Here is a 22,552-nt window from a genome sequence, read left to right as displayed (position 1 = left end):
ATATTTATCGTGAGTCAAATACTTGTGCAGATACACTTGACAACATGAGGTGTGATCTATATCCTAATTTATTGTTTTATAAGCGAGTTCTTGCTCAAATATGTCTTCTTTTATCGATCGATTATATTGAAATATCTACTCTAAATAAATTGATTGTTGTGTAATATTTTCTATTTGGGTTTCGGCCCACTTTTCTTAAAATAAATAAATAATTTAGAAATGAAATAGCCTTTGACTATATCTTGATGAGAAAAGGAGAAAAATAGCATTTGATTTGAGGAATGAGCACGGTTTAAGGGATTTTAGAAAATAAAAAGGGATAAGCAATTTTAGAGATTTATTCATAACCTTACAAGATTTAGTCAAAACTCCACAAGTGACGGTTTTTGCGTAAAAAAAGAAAAGCGGTAACGCAAAACATGGATTCAAAAAAAAGCCAAAAACAAAGTAAACAAAAATAGTTAGTTATTAACCTTTTGTGAGAAGAGAACCAAAAACAACAAGAAATATCTCATTTCTCACAATCACGGAGAAAGAAACTTCACAAGAAATGGCACAAGCAACACGCGAAGAAAAGCTTCATGAGAATCAAGAAAAAGATGTTCAAGAAACGAGCAATTCGAGCTTCAAATTCAACGTTCAAGCGCCTGAATTTGTGCCGCGATCGCATGCTCAAATGCCGGTTTCCGGTTATTACTATCCTTGCTTTCAGATTATCGGCGGTTCCGGTGATTCGGATTGGTTTTACGTTGGTGATCAAGATGCTTCGTGTTTGATCCCTAATGCGAGTGTTCCTCCGCCTAGTTCTCCCAAGAATGTCCTCAATCCTGATCTTCAGCAAAAGATTGTTAAACAGGTGGTTCCTTCTTTTCAGACTCGCTTATTTTCATGCACAATGTTTGTAGATTGCTTATTAACACATAAGTATATCAGTAGTTAATATCAAGATTTTAAATAACTGTCGAGCTCGCTTAATGGCTTTCGCGATTTCGGTCGGTACAGTGTTGCGACACTGATTGCGGTTGTCGTGGTGCACAATTTGTTCTTTATTAAGAAAATTGTGAATAACTGTATCGGTATCGACACTGATTGCGGTTGTCGTGGTGCACAATTTGTTCTTTATTAAAAAAATTGTGAATAACTGTATCGGTATCGACACCTTCTGATACCGTTTTGTCGCGGTCGTTTTTGCGAAACGGACTGTTTCTGGGTTAATATATGATGATCATAATTTACTTATTTTAAATTGTGATCATAACAAGTATGCATAGCTACATATTTTGCTTACCTATCTCAGTATATATTCTTATACTATAAATCTGTTGCAAAAACATGCAATTTTTATTTGTATTGTAAAATTAGGAAAAAAATGAGATTAAGTTGATTTGAATGTGTTAATAAGGCCATTCAATTTTAAGATGAAGTTGATTTGCATTGTGAAATTGTATGCAAAATGAGATTTTGCTTACCAAATTGTGCCCAAAGGATTGTGTTCGCATATATTCGGATCTATGAATTAATTTGTTTAGTTCGGTTTTTTAATAGGTAAATATACTATGAAGGTTTTTTAATGGGTGTGAATTTTTGTTCTAAACTGTAACTTGTAAAGTTTACATTGCTCATATAATTGAATGTGTAATAGGTGGAGTATCAGTTCAGTGACATGAGCTTACTAGCAAATGAATCTTTCCAGAAACAGATGAATAAGGATCCTGAAGGCTATGGTAAGGATTTTGCAATGTTTTTTAACAAAACCCTGCTCTAGCTTCCAACACTGGTATAATATCGTTGAATATTTTGGTTTTTCTGATAGTTCCAATTACTGTGATTGCTTCCACCAAAAAGATCAAGTCACTTGTTAGCAACATTCCACTTCTTACACAGGCTATCCGCCAGTCTTCAAAACTTGTGAGTATTTTGGATGGAACAAGGCATTGTTTTGGACTTCTTTTTCTTCTTCGAATTTTCGCTTTCTGACAGTGCACCGGTTTGAAGGTTTTGAGTGCTGATAGCAAGAAGGTTAAACGCAAACATCCTTTCACTGAAAAGGAGAAAGAGGAATTACAGGTAGAGCAATAAAATGCTTTGTTTTTATGCTTATTGTTTATATCCTAATTTCTTCTGATTCTAGCATAATGAAAATTGATTTTGCTTTTTTTATTGCAGTCTCGTATTGTTGTGGCAGAGAATTTACCCGACGACCATTCCCATCAAAATCTTCAGAAAATATTTTCCGTAGTTGGAAGGTAGATTTCCCTCTCCCCATCCTTTGTTACTTACGTGAACTTCACATTCCTGCAGTTTCTTACATTTTAAAAATGTTGTTTGAATTGACGGGTGATCTTTGAACAGTGTGAAAACGATTAGAATATGCCATCCCCAAGAACCGAATTCTTCTCGCCCGAAAGGTGATTTCCTCATCAGTAACAAGGTATAAAAAACAATGGCACATACCATATTATTCTGTTATCTTGGTATTTGAGGAAGAAAAATTATACTTACAACGATTTATTACTGTTTGTTACTTTCCACTATGAAGCTACATGCACTTGTGGAGTATGACACATCAGATTTAGCTGACAAAGCTGTGAGTAAACTCTTAAATAACTTAAGGCTTAAGATACATATGATTCAATTATTAATACAATGATAACTGGGAAGATGTTTTATATTTCATTAGGCTGAAAAGTTAAACGATGAAAGGAATTGGAGGAAAGGGATGCGAGTAAGGTTGCTTCTTAGATGCTCGGTAGGTAACATTTCTCTCGGTTATTTATCAATGCTATTATGTATCTACCGTATCGCTTTAATTTCATATATTCTTATTCGTGGATTGCTTTTTTATGTAAAATTTGTAGCCAAAGTCTGTTTTGAAGAACAGAAAGTCAGAATTTGATGGCTATCTAGATGAGGATGAGAATCTAAATTCTGAAACTGCTGAAGATTCTTCTCATCCAAACAACACTGAAGTATCCGCTGAGAATAATGTAAGCCTCATTGCATATATAGGAAACATAGGCTGTATTTTAATTTTAAGCATATGATAGAGATGATGAATTCACATAAACTCCATCGTTATCAGATTCTATTTTTAACTAAAAATGACATGTTCTGAAATGAGACTATTGTTCTTGTATTTGATAACTGGTAAGGGTGATGAAACTTCAGTAGGATCAAAGAAAGGATGGGCTAGAGGGCGTGGAAAGGGAAGAGGACGCACTCAAAACCATACCGGACGTGGCCTACTTGGCCCACCATCTCCATCAAGCAGCCTTGTCCCGAGTGAAATATCGACTAAACCCAGCGCCAAAGGCCCTAGAATGCCAGATGGTACAAGAGGTTTTGCTGTCGGACGAGGCAAGCCAATTAGTTGTCCCACTTCACCTCGGGAGTAATGGTATTGAACTTGCCAAAATTTTCCATATGCTCTCTTTAGTAAAATTTAGGAGTTTTTTGTTTTGTTTTTCTTATGACCAGGGTATTCTAAAGCAGCAAATTGATTTTTTTAGATGTTACCAACTTAGTAATAATTCAAGGTGTATAGTGTTGTATGTTATGGTTGATCCTGATAACAACTACAAATATCCTGTATCATGCTACCTTAGCATGAAACTTAATTAGAGGTATTCCAATTTTTTTTGTCAGAAACATGTACTTACTAGTACTATTCTTTGTACACTAAAATGTTGAATTTAAATAAGAGACTTAGAAGTTAAAGCTCTCCCTCTTTATCTTTTCTGCCCTCTCTTAGGAAAAGGATGCTCTCCATCACTAAAGTTCTACGATTTTTATAATAAGTAAGGTTATTGAAAAAGAATACTGTACTGTAAGAAAAGAAATTTAAAATATAAAAGTACAAGTGTATGAAGTTGTCAATGTAAAATTATTTAGATTAATATATAAATGATGATTTATTATAGTTGTGATTTGAACTTCGAAGATAGGGCTCCTTCATCACATATTCTCTTTTGCCACCGGTGTTTAAGAAGTTTAAATGTATGTTTGGTTTCATGTTTGGATTTAGAAATGATTTTGGTTGTATATAATTGGTTATGGTTTGTTTGGTTATTTTAGAATAGAATTGATTATATTTTTTTAAATTGATTTTAATTGAAGATATGTAGGGATGACAAATAGGTATGTCCGTCCTGTTTAGATTCGTCTCGCAATAGTTTGCAAAATAGCGGGACAAAGTGAGGCAGACATAGTTGAGAGCGCGAGTATAAAACTTTGTCTCACCCTACAAAAAATGAAGGCGGAGTGGAATGGGCATGCATACATTGCACTTTTAGAATCTAAAAGAGCAAAAATTTATGTAAATATCTGTGTTCGTAAAAGCTAGCAAAAATCGGAACGAGACAAGGTGGACTCATTAGACAATGCGAGTATAAAAATTTGGTTCGTCCCACAAAAAAGTTCGAGCAAAACAAGCATGTATGACAGATCGGACCTGTTTTGTCACCCCTAAAGATAGTGAGGCCAAACAAATCAGGAAATTCGAGACCAAACGAGCTAATTCAAGTGACAGTTTTGTCACCTCACATACACAAGGATGCCAAGGAAGCCAATGTTAGGCATACCATGCTCATCAAAGCCAATCAATCTACATGATGGCAGAGCATTCCTTGGTCATATTGCATTCCCTGGTCATGTTGGATCATATGCATTAGGTAGCTTTTATTCCTTGTACATCTAGCCTAGTATATTTGTAACGGCTAACCCTAGGGGACAACAAATAACAAGTGATAACCGAATATAATCTTCAAACTAGACATGTTCATATAGAAAGTAGGCCACATGGAAACTCAATACCAAGAGATTATGTCATGAGGCCAAGGTCGGTCATCTCAAACTCTTTCATAAACTTACTCTTGAACTGAGAAATGCCCTTTTCGTCGAAGCCCGTAATCAATAAATCGTCTCTTATAAACAAAGGACTATCATCCTTTCATTTGTATCCTTCTTCACATACACGCCATGTTCGGATACACAATTCTTGAAGCCAATCTTCTTTAAGAAACCATTTATCCTCTTGTTCCAATCTCTTGGAGCTTGTTCCAATCTCTTGGAGCTTGTTTCAAACCGTACTACGCTTTTTTTCAAGTTGTAGAAATTTGGCTCTTGGATTTTCACAATAAAAACCAGGGGTTATTCTACACAAACCTCCTCTTCAAGCGCATATTTGACATCCATTTGATAGATGGAACAATTTTTGTTATTCGTAATATCAACAACTAGTCTAATGGTTTCAATTCTTGCAACTGGTGCAAATACCTTTTCAAAGTCTATACCTTCTCTTTGCAAAAATCTCTTTGCAACTAATCAAACTTTAGCCTTTATTATTTCACCCTTGAGATTTGCCTTTTCCTTATAGACTCATCTTACACCAATCGACTTTTTTCTTCTAGTAGATCAACTAACTCCCAAGTATTGTTTTTCTCAATTGATTTCAGCTCCTCTTTCATAACACAAATCCATTTTGGATCACTCAAGGCTTTTTCCGTCTTAGCGGGTTTAGATTCAGTCATAAGTGCAAAATGGATGAAATAATCATCATTAACTTTGTTGTATCGGAACTTTTCACACTATTGGAGTCTTGGAGACAAACGTCTTTGCCTTGTTAATCTTCTCACATTTTCTTCAATTCGGGCTTTGACGAGGGATGTTTTTGCACTCTCAAACTCTGTAGAATTTGAACTTTCAATGTTGTAACTAGTTACACCTTTTACATAACCGGTTACAGGCTACTGCAGCTCCTTTATTTCGTCGAAAACAACGTCTCAGTTGATCACAACCCTTCTGTTTGTTGCATCATATAACTTGTAACATTTGGTGGAGTGATACTCAACAGGTATTATCAATTCTCCCTTATCGTCCATCTTCTTTCTAAGCTGCCCCAGAACATGTTGATACGCTACGGAACCAAAAACTCTCAAATGGTTCAAATTCGGTTTGAATCTGAACCATGCCTCTTCCAGTGTTATCTTATCAAATTTCTTTGTCAGACACCTACTCAATAAATAGGCAACGGTGGATATCGCTTCTCCTAATAACTCTTGAGATTCTTAAACATTTTGAATACCTCATTTCTTTCTCTTGATTAGGTATGTCCACATCTTTCTACTATAATCGTCGAAGAATGTGAAAAAATATCTACTGCAACCAATCAAATCAACTTGCTTCGGTCCAGATACATCGGAATACACCACCTTAAAATCATGCTTGGTTCTACAACCTGCATCCTTGTTGAATTTACCCTGGTGTTGCTTCTCTTGCACACATTTTTCATAAATTGCAGCCTGTATGTTGATCAATGGCAACCTCATTACAATTTCATTCTTTTACAAAGCAATGAGATCTCTAAAATTGAGATGCCTAGGACGATAGTATCATATCCATTATTCTCGACTAGTCGTTGTAGCAAGACACCTATGCTCCTTCACCTTCAACTCAATCTTGAAGGTTCTATAAGCAGCCATTGGAGCTTTTAGGATCAAAACTTGTTTGCGTCCATAACGCGTATCACCTTGTTCTCTATGTGAACCTTGTAATCCATCTCAAGCAATTGGATAATACTTAGAATGTTACACTTTATTCCTAGAGTATAAAATACATCTTTGATCAATGAATGTCCATCATCCCTTCTTATGATCAAAACATCACTAATCGCATCGACCACTAGAGTGGTGTCATCCGCAAAGTTCACTTTGTTCTTCATGGCACGATTGATTTTGACAAATCAATACCCCCTGTCATATGCGTTGAACAACCAGAGTCCAAATATTATTCCTCGCTTCTCTCACAATCACCATTACGTTTTCTTTTAGACTTTAACTAGTTGCAGCTTTTACGTAACCAGTTACAACATGTTTCTACAGTGTTCTCGAAACTGTTGTTGTTGCTGTACCACAGGTTGTTGATGATGCATTCCCATTCAATGTTCATGACCAATAGTGTGTTCTCCTCATCTAACTCTTGTCTTGCAACCCTGGCTTCATCCTATTGAGGTTCTTTCCCGTTCGTGTTGCACTCTCTTGCAAAATGGTCGAACTTTTGACAATTAAAGCATTGTATCTTACTTTTTTCAATCTCCCCCCTTTTACCTCTGAATTTTCCTTGACCACCATTCTTGTTGCATCTGCTCTCACCTTTTTGACAAGTTGAATTCTTGGAACTTTGAGACTCTCTTCCACTAAAATTTTAAAAATTCCCTTTACTCTTCATAAGCCATTTTCTTTTTGACTTCTTTTTCTTCTCATTGAAACGAGTTTGCAAAGCAATCTCCTCCTATGCCTTGTCATTATTTCTCTCCTCCATCCTTCTCTTGAGCCTCAAGAGAGCTTTCTAGCTCCTCTTTGCTCATCGTTGCAAGATCCTTCGATTCCTCAATCGCCACTTAAAATTCCTCCAAGGTATTTAAAAAATTACAAGTGTATTGAAACACAAGTTAGAACATCAAATAATTGAAAAAAAACTAAATTCTCGGACTTGTTACCAGTTACACAAAACCTGTAACTGATTACAATTGAAACAAAATCAATTTCATAACAGTGATAACCGATTACAACAACCGATTACACCAACTCCATAATCACTTTTTCTAAGTTTATTTGACTTTTCACATACCTTAATTGTAATTTTTACTATTTTCTAAATAAAATATGAGAAATATACTTAAATATCATTTAGAAAAGTTCGATCATATAGTACTTTAATCCAATCCTTATTTCCTAATCCACAAAAATTAAGATTAAGCCATATCCAACTCTGAAGATCCACCGTAAAGAACTCCTCCATTATAGTACTTGGCATTAAACTCTTCCAAACTTGCATGCATTTGGTACAATCACGAAGTGCATGGATGGTTGTTTCACAAACATTGCCACAATATTCTCCTTTTCAGCTCATTCGGGCTTGCACAATATTCCCCCACAATATTCACATTAGAAGCAATTAGTTTCATATGCTTCCACAATATTCTCATTTTCAACTCATTCGAGCTTGCATAAATTAAAGTGAAAAAGTCAGTTGATCCCTTGCACGGTGTTAACTTAAAGATGAATATATTGCCCCTCCTTAGCACAAAGTTGAAACTTCATACTATCATCTCTCCATTCCACTATGATACCACCAGCATAGCCAGTGTTGGCAACCGATATAACTCTCTGAAACCTAAATTTTCGTAATGGATTGTGAAGCTTCTTAAGATCACATCTAGTTTCCTTACACAAACCACTCATTTTATAATCAGAGAAAATGAGTGATATACTAACAATGTAAAATAATTTTTACACTATCAATAAAAAACGACCATGTATCCCACCACATTAAATTTTTATTTTAAATTTTTTTTAATGACATAGTATATTGTTAGTTTTACACTGTTAGAGCATATTCATTAAACCCTTAGAATAATACATAATTTTTATTTTATTTTAATTCTATCTTATCTTTATTTACCAATTTTTGCGAAACAAATGCTATTTTTATCTACTCCTCCTATTTATTCGTAATCCATTGAAACATGCCATAACTTGATTTGCTTAAAGGCCCTCTCCAGTACCTATTTCCTCCCGTTTTTCCTCTTTGTTTCACAGATACATGACGCATGGCACAGAAAAAAAATTGCAGTTCAGATTAAAAAAGAAAAGTCAGATCAACTCATGTGTGATGAAGAGCAAAAGAAGCAAACCAATGTAAAGCAAAATAAAAATGTGTCTTCCACAAGACAAATACACCACGTATTAGTAATCTACAGATAAAATATCTGTTTGGTTGATTAGTTCCTAATTCAACCACTTTTGTCAAAAATTACTATGTAACTCCCAATGAAAAGGGGTCAACAAATTTTATCACCCGATATAAACTTAATTGCACTTTGAAATTGGTCAATGAGTAACCTGTTGCTGCTGGTTTCAATTTTTATCATAATAATAACAAAGCCACCTAAATTGTAATATCATTCCAATTTTATTCAGTTTCAATGCAACAAAGAAAATAATCATAATCATAGCATAAGTTTGAGAAAATTATAAGAATTTGTCTTATTATGATTTTACATACATTACAATTTCAAAACATGATAGAGTCTAAAGATTAGAATAAAAATGTATAATTTTAGGAGGTAAATGAGCCATATTGAAATAGTAAATAATCTAGACTCATTGACAACAAAGCAGCAGAATGCAAATAAAGATACTGAATTTAAGTGTGTAACAAAAATTATTAATCACAAAATTTCCAACAAGATAAAGATTGGTGCAAATGAAGATACCGAGAATAAGTGTATTTATCTAAGTGCATTCATTTTATCCCTCAGGTAGTAGAGCTTGGCTCTTCTCACTTTCTTCTTGTCCAGCACCTTTATCTCCTTTATGTTAGGTGAATACCTGTCACATGTATGCCATGGCTCATGAATTAACCAATAAGTAATATCAGTTTAAGCACAATCAACTTTAAATTATAAGATCACAACACAAAAACACATTGAACTGGATTCCATGCTCACATACAACACATTAAATTCATATTGCAAATATGAAATATTTATCTATAGTAACATAAGGTGTGTTTTTTGAATTAGTTTTTAGGGAAACCAAAATGCTTTAAAAGAGCATAAACAATGAGCTCGTAACTAGAATTCAAATAATTCAAATAATTATTATAACACAACACAACATCATAAGTTTCCAAGGAAGTCATTCCTTATATTCATATTTTTGGGAGGCAAGGGAAGCGATTAAGGAATTTCCTAGTTTAACTACACCCTTCTAAAAAGCCAACAGAGACATGAATCACATGATAGTGTTTTACCAGTTCAAAATAACATGTATACAAGTAGATTAAGAAATGATAGCTCGGATTTACAAAACTCTAGCCAAGGTGCGGTTAAGAAAACGGTCGGGTGTATGGTGGATCTATTACTTTACTAGGACAGAGGCTGGTTTCCAAGTCTACAAGTGGATATACGAAAAATATGGAAGGCAATACTTACAGTGGGAATAAAGACTCAATCCCAACCCCAGCTACCATCCTTCTAATTCTGAAAGTAGTATTGAGTCCAGCATTACGCCTTGCAATAACAATCCCTTTTATAATAGAAACACGCCTCTTGTTCTCCGGCACTTCCTATCATATTAGGCATAGGAAAAAATCGTATCATTCTCATGAACACAAAGCACGAGTACCAATATATCTTCAAAAACAAATTTCCTTACCACTTTGAGCTGCACAATATAACCAGGCTTTATATCAGGCATCTCTCTTTGTCCTTTCACCTCCTCTACTGCTTCCTTGTCTAAAATCTAAAGGATATAAATAAATACCAACAATTTTACAAATGATTAAACAAAACAAACAAATCCCTTTATTAAATATAAATAAAAGGGAAGTCACGTGCCTGCATAATGTGCCTTGCGGTTTTATCTAGTCTTTTAAATTTGATGGGACGAGGCACTTCAGGTTCCAGTACGGAACTATCTTGAGAAGAGGAATCGGCAGAATTCGTCTCGGTAGACATAAACCTACGTTGGAAATGAGGGACAAGCATAGAACCATGCTGAACTGAAGGAAATCTAGTCAAACCATTACCAGACTCAGCTCTCAAGAATGCATTTGTTTGAGAAAACTGCACAAGAAATTGTAAGCACACTAAGAGCTTTATCGTTGTTTGGATAAACAAATTAATTAAGCAATTATAGTATAAACAATTTTTTTATAAATGCACATATATAAGTTATTTCTATAACAAAAGATTAAAAAAATGGAACAAACAACCATTTTGGTCCCTCAAAGTGTATTCCCGCTGTCACATCAGTCCCTGACTCGGTCTCCGACCAATTAAATCCTCCCATCTTCACTCGATTAGTCACTTAGTTTTGATTATATTTCACACCAGAAAGTATAAACTTTTCTCTTCAACTGCACACAACGTGGCCACACCAATAATTTAGGCTTAACCAAGGGCCTTGGAAGGATGTTATGTTAATGAAGAGAGAATGTAGAGAGAGTAGAGAAAGGGACATGTTAGGAAATGAAGAAGAAGAAGAAGGGACTAAAGTGTATAAGTGATTAAAATAGTGAAGAATGGATGAATTAATTGAATTTTAGGCCGAGTCGGGAACCAATGTGACACCGCATCAGAGGGACTAAAATGGTGGTTTCCCCTTATAAAAAAATCAAATTGGTTTCAAACAAGCTGTAAGATTTTTCAATAAGCTATCCTGGAGAGCAAATAAGCTGAAGCTGTTTTCATAAGCTCTTACAAATAATATCATATCCCAACCAATTCATTCCAACCAGACCCACATCCCAAATTTCCATTAGCTTATACAAAATGGCAAAACCTAAACTGAAACACAATCTTGAAAAAATAAACAACTCAACAAACGAACGAACCTAATCTAGCTATTTATATCACATTCAATTCAATTACTCATTCAATCATTCAATCAAACTTCAGGATTATACAATCTATAATTATAAATCTATAACTATAGGTCAGTGTAAGAGATGATTGAAATGGAATGAAAATGCTTACACCGATCGGCGGAGAAAGAGGAGAATTAAGGTTGGAGAAAGAGAGTTGCCGGAAGTAGGTTGGAGGATGAAACTCCGGTGGAGAGCGAGTGACAGGTGAACGGAGTAGAGACGAGAAAAGTTTTCGTGAAGCCATGTCAGGTTTTTGGCGAGAAAAGCCCTTGGTGTTAGGGTTTATGGCTAGAGAGGATGAACAAAACTGTGCCGTTTTGTCGTTCGGTAAAGTTGGTTCGGAAATATGATTCGATTCGCAGAGAGTCTATGGTGAACCACCACTTTTAACCATTAAATTTATTCAGCCTCATAGTATTGTAGTGCACCTTCATGCACTGAATCACTATTTAGAATGAGGATCAGTTGAATCTAAAGGTCCAAAACTGCAGTCCATCATGGACATGTTTTGACTGTCACCCATCTACCCTAAAAAAAATGTTTTGGGTAATACAATACTACCCTTTACTCTTATAATGCCACGTCAATTTTTAAGGGGATTTGCATTTTTTTTCTAAACTAACTAAATCATAATCATATGTACATTTTTTTCAGAATTATTTTCTTCCTCGTGTTTGAAAAATGTGTAAGTGGCGGATATGGGAGGGTGGCATAATGGCAATTGGGAATGGGGAAATTGTGGCATTTGGGATAATCAAGTAACAAGTCTTTATTTGAGATCGAAGTGGGATTCTTTCCGGAATTCTATTGAGGGGCCCGGTCCTTTTTTGGTAGGGAAGGATGAGGTTTGTTGGAAGTACTCGGTGGATGGTATCTTCTCCGTGGCATCTTGTTATAGGCATTTTGTTAGTAAGCGTGTTCCGTTTGGGCCTTTTGAGAAGTTCAACGAGGTTTTGTCGTTAATATGGAAGTTGGATGTCCCTTTTAAAATCAAAGGGATGGTTTGCATTGGTCATGTTTATGGTTTAGCATCTTTTTTAGTTGCTTGATGTTTATTTGGTTTATTTTTAAGTTCTAAAGGTGAAGTTACATCCGGTCATTCTTGGTTTTGAGTTTGACATCAACTTAAGTCAAGGGTTTAACATTTAGTGCTCAGGAGATTAATTATTATAATTGATGTGATATTTGCAGGTAAATTATTCATACAATGTTTAAGTAAGCATTTGATTCTGACTTGCACCATTGCAAACTGTCATACCCCAAAATTTGCCCACCCCATTTTATACTCAAGCTCACTTGAATATCAGAAGCTCAAGACTCGACTGAATAACAACCCTCAAACTAGGTTTTTTTGTTTCTCTTCAAGAAAAATCGAGTTCTGACAATTCAAGTGGACCTCATAACATCCCATATGCCTCAAAGGAGTCCAATATTTTTTTTTTTAATCTTGGTCCACAAGTTACCAATAGGGTCCATATCCAATGCCACAAATTATTGATTATTATTTGATTTTATATGAATTTTTGATTCATTAAAAAAATCAATTTAATCAAAAATTTTAAATAAAATGCATGAAGAAAATATGGACTAAACTTGGAAATTCTTCAAATGGGCCTATGTTTCTTTGATTCAAACATATTCTTAATATTGCCAAGGAGTTCCAAAGCCCATTTACATGCCTTGTTGTCGTTTATTTTATTGTTGGATTAATTTAATTTAGTTCAAATTTAATTAAAATAAAATACAACAAATCAAGTTAAAGAAAATACATGGGCTAGGTTCAAGTTGTATTTGAGATCCAAAACAAGCAACAAGTCGTGTGAATCATAAATCTCTATGGAATCTTGGTTAAAATTGGAAAGCTTTCATGTGATTTGCAAATCAAATCTCTCTACCATAATCACAAGATTGATCTCACAAATACTGACCTAAAAACACTTGCCTATATATTCACAACAAAATCATAATGATGGGGAGAAAAAATTGGACAAGGATTTTGCAACCAAAAGCCATAGCCGAGTGCTTGAAATTCCAAGAAAAAGCAAAATCGTTTTTGGGGTTAGAGAGGAATATAAGGACTCTTGATGATTCAAACATGCTCCTGGAACATTCCTGAAACCATTTGGATCATCTCCGAGACCTTGCACTCAGAATCGTCGCTCAACACAAGCCACGGTTTGCTCCTTTTTTATTCAAACTCAATTGCAATGATTTACGCATGATTAGCACCATTTGAATGCATATTTGTAATTACCTTATTGTTATGATGCTTTCTGGTTCGTTTTATTTAAGTTTAACTGCAAGGTTGAAGATTCGCCATTATTAGGGTTTTTAAGCTTCAAATTGGGAATTTTGAATCAAGGCAAAATTGGACAAAATTAAGGTCATAGCTATGCTCGGAGATTGATTTCGGTTCAGTATCTGGCTTTATCTTGGATTTATATTGTGTATGCTGGATTTTTGAAGCTTGCAGGGCAATGGCAACGTCGAAAAACCGTGGCCATATGGTCTACTATTTTTACAGTCGCAACAAGGAAGAAGAAAAGGGGGCGCGCGTTCCCATTCCAATTTTTCTGTTTGGTTAATTCATTTGAAATATTATCTGTTGCGTGTGTTCCAATAACAACTCTTGGACTGCAGCCCAGTTGGTTGAAGGATAACGCATGTCACAAAAACGGCGCAGGTTCGATACTCAGCGTCCTCTCCTTTTTTGATTAAATTTCTTTGAACCATCTTGCTTCCAGATCCAGTGCAGCTAGTCCGTATGTTCGTAGGGTGCGCCTGCTTTTCCTTGGCGTTAGATCATCATTGACTCTCATCCAACGGCTCTGGAATGGCATATGCACCATGCACCCTCACAGCTAGGGGTGGCAAAACGGGCTGTGACCCGCCGGGCCGGCCCGCCACCCGCCAAAAAATGGCGGGTTGAGTTGGGATTTTATGCCCGCCGCTCGCCAAAGCTCGCCCCGCAAAAACCCGCCGCCCGCCATACCCGCCCCGCCAAAGCCCGCCGCCCGCCAAAACCCGCCTCTCCTCCAAAATTCACTATTTTTTTAGTTAATTCTAATAATTTTAATTCTTGATGGTTTATTTGATACATTTATTTATAAATATATGTAATATTTTTTTAAGTAAATTTGTTAAAAAGTTGCTTTTATAAAAAATTGTTTTAAAAAATAAGTGAAAAGTTTAATTAAAAGGTAAAAAAAGCCTATTAATCTATTAAAAAATATAAATAAAAATAGGCGGGTAAGCCCGCCGCCCGCCAACCCGCCATCTTGGCGGGGCGGACATAACTTTTATGCCCATTTTACTTGGCGGGCATGCCCGCCCCGCTCGTTTTTTGGCGGGCATAAGGCGGGGCGGGCGGCGGGCGGGGCGGGCGGCCCGTTTTGCCACCCCTACTCACAGCCATGCCACACCGGACCAATTTCGCTAAGTTTCTTTTTCTTTTTATCTTTTATTTATTTAATACAATTTTAACTATTTTATTTATTTTTACCCAAATTCTTTTTTTTTTCTTTTAAAAAATCCTTTTATTTGATAATAGAAATATGTTTCTCTACTTAATTAAGTTTTTTCTATTTTTATTTATATAGCTAATAATTAACTTAAATTAGATTAATTTAGATAATAAAGATGTTTAATTATTTAATTTTAATTGATTAGGGTTAGTAATTTAATCAAAACCCATTTTTTGCCGATTTAATTAATTAGGTTGAAAACCAATAATTAATTAATTTGGTTTTTATTTATTCTATTAACCGTAGTTAATTTGTGCCCTAATCAGGGTTTACGAAGATCATTCCTATACTAAAAAACATATCTTTGTGCATTTTTCAGGGTTAGCAACAGGGTTTCCTCCGACGACGCGCCACGTCTCTTACGAAGCTAAGTCCCGACTCTACCATTTTATTTAAGTCTGTGATTGCCTTATAAAATATGATGAGGGTTGCATCCTCAAAAGTCAATGGACTCTTCCTACATTCACTCCTTCTTTTTCCCTTTCTGCCTTGCCTTTTCAGGGTCAACCCTAAAGGCGCCCTATCAACCATATCAGATCAAATCAAAGCTAAGTACCGTAGCCTATATTATTGTTTTAAATTTATTTATTCTTTTATTTTAGGGTTAACCTCATTCGCCTTTGAATTAGCCATACACTCACCCTATTTATTTATTGGTTTACATTTTCAGGGTTGTTGATCGCCAAAGCTACGAGTTTGGTAACCCTAAACCCTAACTCTAGTATTTTCTGTTTTAATTTTTAATTATATCCCGCTGGTTTCAATTCCCCTCTCCTCCGCTGGTTACAATTTCCCTTCCCCATTATTATTGTTATATTATTGTGTGGTTAGTAATCTTAGGGAGTGCAAGCCTTAAATCAATATAGATAATTAATTATAAGATAATTTTCTGAATATAATCACGTGATTGTTGCACACACGCACGCTTTTGGGTAACCTCTCTGTTGCCTTGTTGTCTGTTGCCTTGTTGTCTGTTGCCTTGTTGCCTGTTGCCTTGTTGCCTGTTGCCTTGTGTTTTTTGCAGAATAAGCCAAGTCCCTCGAATACGAGGATACCTCAGCCATGTTGCCTCGATAAAAAGGTCATGCGACCCTAAATGATGCTGCCTTCGATACACAATTATGACCTCGACCCTCGGAAGTTGCCTACGGAAAAAGGCTGAGGTATCTTCTGGCTGCCTACGAAAATGGCTTATTCTGATCCTTGCCTTAGGCTACCTGCCCCTCTATGGCATGGGACAGTCTTATGGCAAAGGATGCTTCGATGACCCTTCAACCTCCAAACGAAAGGCTTCCTGCCCTCTTATGGCAAGGATAGACCCTTTCATTCTGAAAGGCTAAAAGAGACCTATCATCTGAGTTTAAGGTAATTGCCCCTAATTGCCTTGCAACGCTCATCTTTAATATTCTTTCTCATAATTTTTCAAAAGGGCAACGCTTATTCACAAGCTAAAGTCCCTATCTCTTTCATCTACATTTTCTAAACAAACGAGCAAGCAAAGCAATTAAGAGCCCATGGAAAACCATGGATGCAAAGGGTGCCTTACACCTTCCCTTTGCATAAATTACCCCCCGAACTCAGATTTTCTTCAAAAGGTTTTTTTCTGTTTCTTTTTGCCTTTCCGAATATTGTTTGGATAAAATAAAAGTCGGTGGCGACTCTTGCTTACCGCGACATTTCGATCAATAAAAGTCAGTTCACCGTATTACAGAACTGGCGACTCTGCTGGGGATAAAAATTCGATAAAAGAGGGGTTACCTTAAAAGTTTAGGATTCACTTTAATTGTTTTCTATTGTTTGTTTTGCTTGTTTTAATTTTCAAGGCTGTTTTGGGAATTCTGCTGTGTGAAAGGTCCTACACCCGGATCTAGTGTACCTTAGGTATGTGGCATTAGACCAGGGAGGCTGTACGACATGTATCGTTATGGTTGAACTGGTGGCCACCGTTAGTGCGACGCTTTGGTTTGTCCTGATGGCCCTTGAATCTGATCGAGGAGACGTTTGGCTACCGCGTGGTGTCATAAGCACTAATTCGCCCTTAGAACCTTAGTTGAACTTGACTTTGGCCTATAGGAAGTAGCGAGATGGCTGGCTTTGGATTCCTGACTGAAGCTGGTTGATACTCGATGCTACACTCATTGAGATTGGACTCAAGGGATGCTTTTGGCTGGCCGATTGTGCGCTATGTTGAGACAATGCCCACGAGAAAGATCAGGGATATGAGCACCATAGAACCCGGTTACTATTCTAGGACAGGTGGAACCAACTAAACGTCAGTGGGGAGGGTACTTACCTACGAACTTCAAGCAAGCCTCTAAACCTAAGGGCACTTGTGTGACTTGTTTGTGTTTGCTACTAACCTCTGTTTCCTTGCAGGTTTTTGTTAAAGTACTTGTTTGCCCTCACTATTCCATGTTGTGCCTAATGAGCTGCATTCACATGACATACTAACTTTTGTTTTCTTGTAGGTTTTGTTAAAAGACGTGTTTACCCTTACTATCTCACACTAAGTCTAATTCGCATAACATCATGGCATCATGACATCATAAGCATGACATAATCAACTAACCCTTTCAAGGATCTTAGGAATTTAGGGCGCGCAATTTCAGGTGCTCTTATCAAGGACTGAATTCCTAATCAAGGGGCAAGAGGATTTATTTTCCTCAAGCCGCATGTCTTCCAATTCAAAGACACAGTACCAATCAAGGGGCAAGAGGATTTATTTTCCTCTAGCCATGCATGTTCAAATTCAGAAGTATCCCGAATCAGAGGCGATGACCCACTCGATATGGTGAGCTTGATTCTCAAAGAAGAACGGACAAAGACAAAATTTGGAATCCTTCAAACAAAGACGTGACCAACTCATTTTCTAATGCTGCTAACTAGATTCTTAAAGATCTTTGAAAACATTTCATTTGCATTCATGACATTGCATATTTCTAACTTTGTTTTCAGGTTCCGCCTCGACAATCATTCCTCTCAGATATAATCGAGCTGGAGATTCATTCTGACAAGCCCTTTTACATTCCAAAACTTCGTCAAATAACTCATCAACTCTAACAAGCAAGCATTCTCTATCAGATATGGTCTAATGTATGACCCGTTCCGGTATTTCTTAATCAGATATGGTCTAATGTATGACCCGTTCCGCTATTTCTCAACCAGATATGGTCTAATGTATGACCCGTTCCGGTATTCCTCTTCAGATATGGTCTAATGAATGACTCGTTCTGAAATCCTTCATCAGATATGGTCTAAATGTATGACTCGTTCTGACATTCTCCTTCAGATATGGTTTAATGAATAACTCGTTCTGACGTCCTACTTCCAGATATGGTCTAATGTACGACTCGTTCTGGTATCCTTCCTTAGATATGGTCCAATGTGTGACTCGTTCTAACACTCTCCGACGGATATGGTCTAATGGACGACTCGTTCTGATATTCCTCCTCAGATATGGTCCAATGTATGACTCGTTCTGACATCCTTCAAAGGTCTAAATGTATGACCCGTTTCTCTCGTCACGAACAATGTTGTGCACAATCAGAAAGGCCGCGATGAACACGACTAAACTGTGGGGACAATTCTGATCTCTACACCAGTTCCACAACAAAGACGCAAGTCAGATGTACCTAAGCGTCAATTCACAGAGATCAATATGTCATTGGGTCAAGCATTACAACATCTATTGAAGATCGAATTGATTACTCTGAGGGACCCTCCTAAAAATGCTAACACCTCCACTCCTGACTATAAACTCAACGCGACGTGCGCGTACCATTCCAACAGTCCTGGACATTACAATAACAATTGCTGGACATTGAAGAATAAGATTCAAGATCTGATCAATGATGGAGAAATCTAATTCACCCCTCTTGAGACTCCTGTGGTGATCGCCGCTCTTATGCCTAGTCATGACAAGACTGATTGAGATCTAGACGAACGAACTATTGGATCATTAGATCTACTTTCATGTGCAATTTCTATTCTGTTTGTTTAAACATTTGACTCATGATAGACATTATCTGTTTTAATAATCATCATCAGTGCATTGCATATGTTTGTCTTGAATAAATTATTTCGTTATCACTCCTTTTTAATTATGTCTTTATTCCGCATATGTTTTTGTGATATTCAACTCCTGCTAAGCTGTAAGCCTTCTGAGGGAGGATGACGAAAGCGATACCGCAACCTCACAGAGTATGCTTTTGAGCGGACTATGCTGACGATGTACAGGCATTGTTTCAATTCCTAAACAGTGGAGATATAAGGATGTTAATCCCTCGTCAACCCCGTTGAGCCTAAGAAGTAGAAGATTTTCTTGTATTAATTAAAACCCTTGATCATAACCTGGGGCAAGGTAGTTCTCAGTTAATTTGGCTGTGCATTCTGTTTTTAAGAGAATCATTCGTTACACCTTTCAACAAAGGTTTCAATCATAAACGTTCAACCATACACATCAAAGAAGTGTTGGAGATGTCAATCAAAAGACAATGATGGTTCATCAATCATTAAGCAACGCAGTCAATATCTTTCAAAAAAAAAAATGAATGAAAAAACATATATACAAAGAAAAGCCTGCTAAGTCAAAAATCAAAAAGGTGACTTAGGCAAAAAAAATCAAGGCATCCCGCTGACTGTAAGCTCAAAATAGACAGTTCAGGCAAAAGTTAGGGATATCAAAAAGATGCAAAAAAAAGAGAGAAGTCGATAAATTCTTGAACAACTCAAAGTTGTGACTACCAAAAGGAAGAAGTGACTGCCATCTCAAAAGTTCTCCCTGCTTGTGAACCATCATCATTATCAAAGGTGCAAATCCAAAAGTCTCTTGGAACCTGAATGCATAAGTCAAACCAACTGAGCTTAGGAATGAAGAACATCACGAAGAAGGGGATGGGTATAAATAAACTTTGAGCCTTTATCCTTTGTTTCTTAAACCGTGAACCAAGCCACGTTACAACCCTTGAAAGTCCTAACTGAAGCATGGTTAGTTCGAAAGCATACTGTCACCAAAAAGGTATCCCGACTCCTTAAGGTTTACTAAAATGCTGAGTGGATATTTCGCTTCTACAAAAAATAGCATGTTTTACAAATATCACGCTTTTACATCTCTTGTTTTAATGTTTTTTAAAACTCAAGACAAACGTATGCATTGCATCTCATGAATTCATTATTAAACATATTCTGCTACGTAATTTCAAATGTTAGCATCAAAATAAATTTGCACAGGGTACAACTAATGACTGAAAGTTATCCCGACAGACAATATTAATCCAAGAGGCCATGTCTCTTATGTATACAAGGGGCATGACATGTTTTACCCAATCAATCTGGGGCAATCAAGTCAAGATTCCGAGATGCTCAAACAATCAGGGGCATACATCCAAGTATATCTAAAGCTAGTCCCCAATCAACATGGGACACTGTCTTGAGCCTATGATTACTGGGGGCATATCGCCCATGGTGTACATCTCATAAAGTCCTCGCGAGGAGAATCTCTTCAAGTCCCTACTAACTGGGGCAAATCTATGCAAGTCCAGTTTGACATCTTCGATCAATACTCATTGGCATGTTCTAATCAACACAGATCCAGGAATGGCAAGTGCTATAATACTGGGGGCAACTCCCAAGACAACCATGTCCCCCCACAAGAGCCAGGTTCACAAGATCATATCCCCACAGAGTAATCATTAAGAAGATATCTTCAAACGCTCCCGACAAAGACATGGCTCCCCAACAGAGTTTACATCTTCAACACTACCTGGTTTATTAAATATCTCTAATCCCCAATCAGGGAACATCAAGTTACTGATCATCCCCAAGCAATATTGAAAACCCCCAGCTGAGTATCTTCAAAACAAGATCAGACATCAAAATCACAAAGACATAGAGATTTATTTTCTCAATCAAGACAACATAAATCATATTCACCTATCATATGTCATAAACATATTCATACATTGCATGCATTACCTCGCAATGAATTCTCATTTATTTTGAGAGACTCATTACATAATACATGCATCATGACATTGCATAAAGACTAACTATACCTATTGCAGGATACAGGTACCGACAAATGAACGAAATCTCCAACTTTCCAAGATCTAATTCAGCTACTACGAATGGTACTGACACGGTCAACGCTCAAAGATCTAATTCATTTACCACGAACGGTAATGACACGATCATTTTCAAAAATCTAATTCAGCTACTACGAATGGTACTGACACGGTCAACGCTCAAAGATCTAATTCATTTACCACGAACGGTAATGACACGATCATTTTCAAAAATCTAATTCAGCTACTACGAATGGTACTGACATGGTCAACGCTCGAAGATCTAATTCATTTACCACGAACGGTAATGACACGGTCATTTTCAAAGATCTAATTCAGTTACTACGAACGGTGCTGACACGACAAGAGAATCTAATTCTATCTTCACGAACGATGTAGACACGATTATCTCTCCAAGATCTAATTCGGTTACTACGAACGGTACTGACACGATCAACTCTCAGAGATCTAATTCCATCATCACAAACGGTGTGGACACGATCAACTGTTTCCGAAGTCTAATTCAGTTATTACGAACGGTACTGACACGACAAAAAGATCTAATTCTATCATCACGAACGGTGTAGACACGATCATCTTCCAAAGTCTAATTCAGTTACTACGAACAGTGCTGACGCGAACAACTCTCCTAAAATCTAATTCATCTACTATACGATCAACATTCAAACAATTACTTCTCAAACACTTCAGTCTCGACACTTGGATGGCATCTTTAAGCCCATCTCCAACAAATAATCCTCAATGCAAAAAACATCAGCCTAACGCATGGCATTCCAGACATCTACGGATGCAATTTGGATTGGTCTAACGCACGACTCATCCATCAACATAACGCACGGTTTTCCAGACATCTGAGGATGCAATTGAGAAGAGTCTAACGCACGATTTATTCTTCGACCTAATGCACGGTTTTCAGACATCTGAGGATGCAAGCTAGACCCAGTCTAACATACGACTCAACCTAAGTCTATTCCTCAGAAATAGTCTAACGTACGACACATTCCGACTCTCCAGTATATCAAATCGGATGGCATCTTCAAGCCCATCTCCGACAAAGGTCCCTACTTCAGCTAGGGCAAATTTCTTGGTATTCTAGTGTTCAATCATCTTCCACCTTCAGATACCGACTGGCATACAAACCACTCTACATCTTCAGGTTTAAGATAATTGAACAGGGGCAGCTGTCATACCCCAAAATTTGCCCACCCCATTTTATACTCAAGCTCACTTGAATATCAGAAGCTCAAGACTCGACTGAATAACAACCCTCAAACTAGGTTTTTTTGTTTCTCTTCAAGAAAAATCGAGTTCTGACAATTCAAGTGGACCTCATAACATCCCATATGCCTCAAAGGAGTCCAATATTTTTTTTTTAATCTTGGTCCACAAGTTACCAATAGGGTCCATATCCAATGCCACAAATTATTGATTATTATTTGATTTTATATGAATTTTTGATTCATTAAAAAAATCAATTTAATCAAAAATTTTAAATAAAATGCATGAAGAAAATAT

General features: G+C 36.7%; 2 protein-coding genes across 2 annotated transcripts; one reads left to right on the top strand and one right to left on the bottom strand.

Moving 5' to 3' along the window:
* Positions 1–322: 322 nt before the first annotated feature.
* Positions 323–3,723, top strand: LOC131607440 (la-related protein 6C). Its single transcript, XM_058879444.1, has 10 exons — positions 323–856; positions 1,643–1,724; positions 1,814–1,908; positions 1,996–2,067; positions 2,167–2,246; positions 2,353–2,431; positions 2,540–2,587; positions 2,681–2,749; positions 2,859–2,987; positions 3,153–3,723. Exons 1-10 carry the CDS (start codon positions 551–553, stop codon positions 3,393–3,395), a joined length of 1,203 nt encoding a protein of 400 aa, XP_058735427.1. The 5' UTR covers positions 323–550; the 3' UTR covers positions 3,396–3,723.
* A 5,373-nt stretch (positions 3,724–9,096) lies between these two features.
* LOC131602618 (large ribosomal subunit protein bL19cz-like) lies at positions 9,097–11,798 on the bottom strand. Its single transcript, XM_058874775.1, has 5 exons — positions 11,540–11,798; positions 10,400–10,627; positions 10,218–10,304; positions 9,995–10,128; positions 9,097–9,389 (listed from the first exon to the last, which is right to left on the bottom strand). Exons 1-5 carry the CDS (start codon positions 11,672–11,674, stop codon positions 9,290–9,292), a joined length of 684 nt encoding a protein of 227 aa, XP_058730758.1. The 5' UTR covers positions 11,675–11,798; the 3' UTR covers positions 9,097–9,289.
* Positions 11,799–22,552: the final 10,754 nt, after the last annotated feature.

Source organism: Vicia villosa, linkage group LG5 (assembly GCF_029867415.1).
Source record: "Vicia villosa cultivar HV-30 ecotype Madison, WI linkage group LG5, Vvil1.0, whole genome shotgun sequence".
In the NCBI taxonomy this organism is placed as follows: domain Eukaryota; kingdom Viridiplantae; phylum Streptophyta; class Magnoliopsida; order Fabales; family Fabaceae; genus Vicia; species Vicia villosa.
Note: the sequence above shows the minus strand (reverse complement) of the source record. Positions and strands in the feature narration are given on the sequence as shown.